Source organism: Phytophthora infestans, genomic scaffold, assembly GCF_000142945.1.
Source record: "Phytophthora infestans T30-4 supercont1.378 genomic scaffold, whole genome shotgun sequence".
In the NCBI taxonomy this organism is placed as follows: Eukaryota; Oomycota; class Peronosporomycetes; order Peronosporales; family Peronosporaceae; genus Phytophthora; species Phytophthora infestans.
The window spans coordinates 6,161-10,498 of NW_003303381.1; the positions used below are offsets into that span (position 1 = coordinate 6,161).

Below are 4,338 nucleotides of genomic sequence, written 5' to 3' on the forward strand. Positions count from 1 at the left end.
TAACAGGTATCTACGCTCGAGTTGCTGTGTCAAGTGTTTGTGCGTCTCAGTAACCAGCATTTTCGCGCAGGAAGAGAATCATTTCTAAAGTGGGAAGTGAGAGAAAAGGAAATGAGTCTGCTGAGATCAGCCGATTCGGCAACAAAACGACTGGTTCGTTGGCGATCGATTGACTGCTGCAGATAACTTCAGGAAACTGTACGCATAAATTACCGTATGTAATATGCAGCCACCATAAATTATGCACGAGCCTAGTTTAGGGTGACAGCATAAATAATGTCTGCTTATTTATTGAAATTACTGTGTCGTCAATTTTTTTTTCGGGGGCCCTGAACGCGCTTGGCTTGAGCGACATCTGCTGGGCAAGACGGATCTCCTGTTGGTTTGCGCGTGCTCTTCAGAGCGTAAAACTTCCGCCTAATAGCATCAGCATCACGTGCTGTAAAACCGTCGGGAAGCTTGGTATTGTACTCCAGCTGCACCGCACTCCACTGGTTTGATCCAAACGGAAGGATTCGCTCGACCAGGCCAAGCATGTACAGAGTCTCAGGCGCTGTCCAGCCTCTTCCTCGGACCATCGTGACAAATTTAATAGTAATGGAGGTACTGCTAGTTCGATGTAGGAAGGCGCTTGCTGCCCAACCGCGTTTGGTTGGACGCGTTTGAGACGTCGCAATCTGCAGAGACTTCAAATTGGTCTTTGCAAAATGCGAGCGGTTTTGCAATACCTACCTACTTGTACTGCAACAGGATCTGTGCCGTCTACATTTGCGATTTGCGATAATTTTTGAAGGCGCCTCAATGCCTCGAGTACGAAGGAGCTCCAATAGCTACGCGAAGTAACGAAGTTACAGGCATCGAGCAAGTTTTCTGTAATTTCATCAGAACATCACTGGCAAGACCGTAAAAACAGCCCAGCACAACATACCAAAGTATATCCGGAAGAAATACCCTCACTAGAGAATTGAATTCAGGTATTCTTTTTTTAAAGAGGAACTTGGAAATGCAGGCCCAATTAAAAAGTAGTTGAAAATATGGTCCGAAATATAAATGGTTCCTCCGAGTTTTACTTCTAATTTTAAAATAACTTAGCATTTATAGGAAAATTGGTGTGAATTACACTACAAGTAGATTGAGCACTGCTGCACGGGCCGTGCAATATGTCGTTAGCGTTCCTGTCCAAGAAGAGCTGGCATACGGCCAACCTGCGCGTACGTATCTGTTACTGCTCATTATCTGCATTTCTGTTTATCCCCAGTCATTCGCTGCGCTCAATGCTCCCTAGAAATGAGCTCACAACTATAATCGTTCCCTTTTGGGTTTTTGCAGAATGTGGAGAAGGTCTGGATTGCTGAGCAGAAGCATGCGGCCGAAGAGCAGAAAGTCGCGGAGCTGCGCAAGAACATTGAGGAAGAGCGGCAGCTCCAGGAGCTGCGACAGCTGCAGGCAGCACGGGGCGACAAGTCGGCGGCCATGGAGCGCTTAGACTGGATGTACGAAGGGCCGTCGGCTTCACGAGAAAAGACGGCGGAGGAGTATCTCTTGGGCAAAGAGTACAATGGTGAGGAGGAGAAGGCAGCCAAAGGGGACGTAAATTTGAGCACGACTACCAAGTACGGCTCCCTGGTACTAACAAAGAGCGCATTGCCGGCCAATGATGCCTTCCAGCGGCTAAACGAGGACCCCATGATGCTCATCCGCAAGAGGCAACAGGCAGCTCGCGAACAAGTTCTTAAGAATCCAGTCAAGATGAAGAGAATCAAGGACGAAGTGGATCGCTTAAAGGAAGATAAAAAGGCTCGCAAGAAAGCGAAGAAAGCTGTTAAGAAGGAAAAGAAGCACGCTCGGAAAGAGGAGAAGCGACGCCTGAAGAGAAAACATGTTTATGACAGTGGGAGTGAGGCCAGTGCTGATGAAAACGAAGAGAGGGCTGATTATCGACACAAAGATGATCTTTCCAAGCGTCAACGTGGACACGGGCGTGATCGAGAGAGAGGGAGATCCCATTCGAGATCGAAGTCACCACGCTCTGTACGTCATCGCAGTAGTCGAGATTGTAGTCGTCCGCGTCACAGCGATAGAGAACCAGCGCGCCGTGAGGCAAATAATCGATCGAGTCGGGATCGATTTACCGAGGAGCGACGCGGAAGAGGATCGTCTAGAGACCGACGTGGTCCAAACCCGACTCGTGACCGTCGCTATCACAGCAGAAGCCGCAGTACTCATCGACACGAGCGACGAGGCCGCAGCTGTAGCCGGAGTCCCCGAGAACGTGATAACTTCGGTCGAACACGAGATAACCGACGCGATCGTAGCTCTCCCAGACGTGAAAGTACGCGTCATGAGCGAACCTCGTCTCGCGAGCGTCCGAGGGAATCCGCTAATACTCGTGACGAAGAAGAACGACACAAGACGTCTGAATCGAGACGTAAGCTCCTTGATCCAGACGGAAAGTACGGGCTTATCAGTAAGGCAGGTGCTGTGGCGTCCAGGGATATCGATACGTCATCGTTGGGGCCGAACGCCAAGTACTTGGAGAAAGCCCGTCAAGCGAAACGTCTTGAGGAAGAAGAACGTCGACGCAAGCTTGGGAAATCTTCTCGCGGAGACCATTGTGAGCTTACAGACGAGGAAAAACGGCAAATGGCTCAGCAGATGGTGGAAGATGCGAAACAACGCGATGAATACATTGCCAAGCGTGCGACGCTGAAGAAGGACGAACTGGACAAGCGAGAGCACGAGGCTTCACGCAGCAACCCGGAGTTTCTCAGGTACGTCTTCATTTTCTTTTCTCTGCTCCAAGTGATTCACCCACTAACAACTCTCGTTGTTGTCGTTGAAGAAAACTGCACTCGGAGGCATATCTGGATGACGAAAGCAACATGAGCGATCGCCTTCGCCGGAACGCTCATTACATTCAGAGAAAGGCCGATGCGTCCACTCCAAGTAACGAGTCGAACTTCATGAGATTCATAAACTTTTGAAATAAAATAGCGAATAAAAACCAATAAAGTGTTATTCCTTTCTTTTTGTTACGACATGGAGAGGAATTACAAAATGAAACATTCCGGACATGCAGCGAGGCGACAATGTAACATCTGGATGATGTAAGGTGGCGTCGCGTCATTTTCCGCTCATAATGCAAGCAATCGGTCTACTGGAGATTGTCAGGGGTTGCGTGAGAGAGCGAGAAAGCGCTACTCGATATCGCTCATGTCACTGACATCACTGTCTTCTTCCTGGTTGCCCATTTCAATGGGCTGCGACGCGTAGTTCCGCACATACTCTATACGATCAGGAAAATTAATACAACTCAGTGTAGACTCTCAACTCGCAGGTGCAACAGCCAAGTCTCGGACCTTTCACTTTTCTATTGTACGACTCGGCGTCCTTCATGAGCAACGAGGCCGCCTCACCGTTCAGTGGGTCGCTTGGGTTCGGGTATCGCAGTAGTTGTGGGATGAACATGTCGAAAATGTTGACCAGCTCTATAAAACACAAGCAGCAACAGTGTCAGTCTACTCCACAGTAGCTTATTTCATGCGCAGTCTCACCAAACATCGGGCTCCACGTTTGGTTGATCACGTCCAGGCAAACAGAACCCGATCTGATAGTCAACAGGACGCAATAGCTGTCAGTCTGTTGTTAGGCTTTCGAGAGAAAATCACGATCGTACGTTTCGTCCACATTGGGGTGGTAAATGCGGTTCACGAAGCCAATGGACGGAGACTGAATCCATAGTCTTTAGGGCAGCGTCACGTGATCTGCAGGAGCCTCCTTCGTACGGAGCTTCCCACACACAAAAGAGACAGAAGCGCCGTCAGAACGGAGAGCCTCCTGCGCTCTCAACAAGACACGCACTATCTTTTGGTCCGTGAAACTTAACGTCGAGGTCGCTCGTCTTGGACTCGTCCGTTAGATGCACCTCGTAGTCGCTCATCATGCTGCTCAAGTCAGGAAAAAATATGAATAAAGACACACTCTCAAATGTCCCGTTCATTGGCATCTTGAAATGGCATCATGGTAGACACGCACAGCTTCATGACGTCAGTCTCGCGGCGCTTGTTTGCTTTGTTCATGATAGAGGGGGTGGAGTTAAGAGGTCGCGGTGCTTTGCTTGCGTCTGGCGTGCACGTTATTCCTGCCTGGCGTTCTTCAGTTTGAAGAGAAAGGAAAAAGCAATTAAAGTACCCCTACACTCACGGTTGCACCTACTTGAGATTTGTAAGCATGGAAGCACCCTCAGTGTTCTCAGATTTTGTGTCTTTTCATCTTACCGTATTCCTTATGTGATTGGCGACGCTCGGTCATTAGCGACAAATCCAGCAGCCAATCAAA

The 4,338-nt window shown here is 49.1% G+C and overlaps 2 protein-coding genes across 2 annotated transcripts; one reads left to right on the forward strand and one right to left on the reverse strand.

Annotated features, from left to right (window-relative positions):
* Positions 1-1,160: 1,160 nt before the first annotated feature.
* Positions 1,161-2,886, forward strand: PITG_21509 (uncharacterized protein; the record flags this gene model as incomplete). Its single annotated transcript, XM_002894869.1, has 4 exons — positions 1,161-1,211; positions 1,330-2,031; positions 2,413-2,771; positions 2,859-2,886. The coding sequence occupies 4 exons, from the start codon at positions 1,161-1,163 to the stop codon at positions 2,884-2,886; spliced, it is 1,140 nt and encodes a 379-aa protein (XP_002894915.1).
* A 311-nt stretch (positions 2,887-3,197) lies between these two features.
* Positions 3,198-4,079, reverse strand: PITG_21510 (ubiquitin-conjugating enzyme E2, putative; the record flags this gene model as incomplete). The annotated part of the gene is made up of 4 exons (XM_002894870.1): positions 3,198-3,286; positions 3,360-3,488; positions 3,862-3,944; positions 4,036-4,079. 4 exons carry the CDS (start codon positions 4,077-4,079, stop codon positions 3,198-3,200), a joined length of 345 nt encoding a protein of 114 aa, XP_002894916.1.
* Between the last annotated feature and the right edge of the window lie 259 nt (positions 4,080-4,338).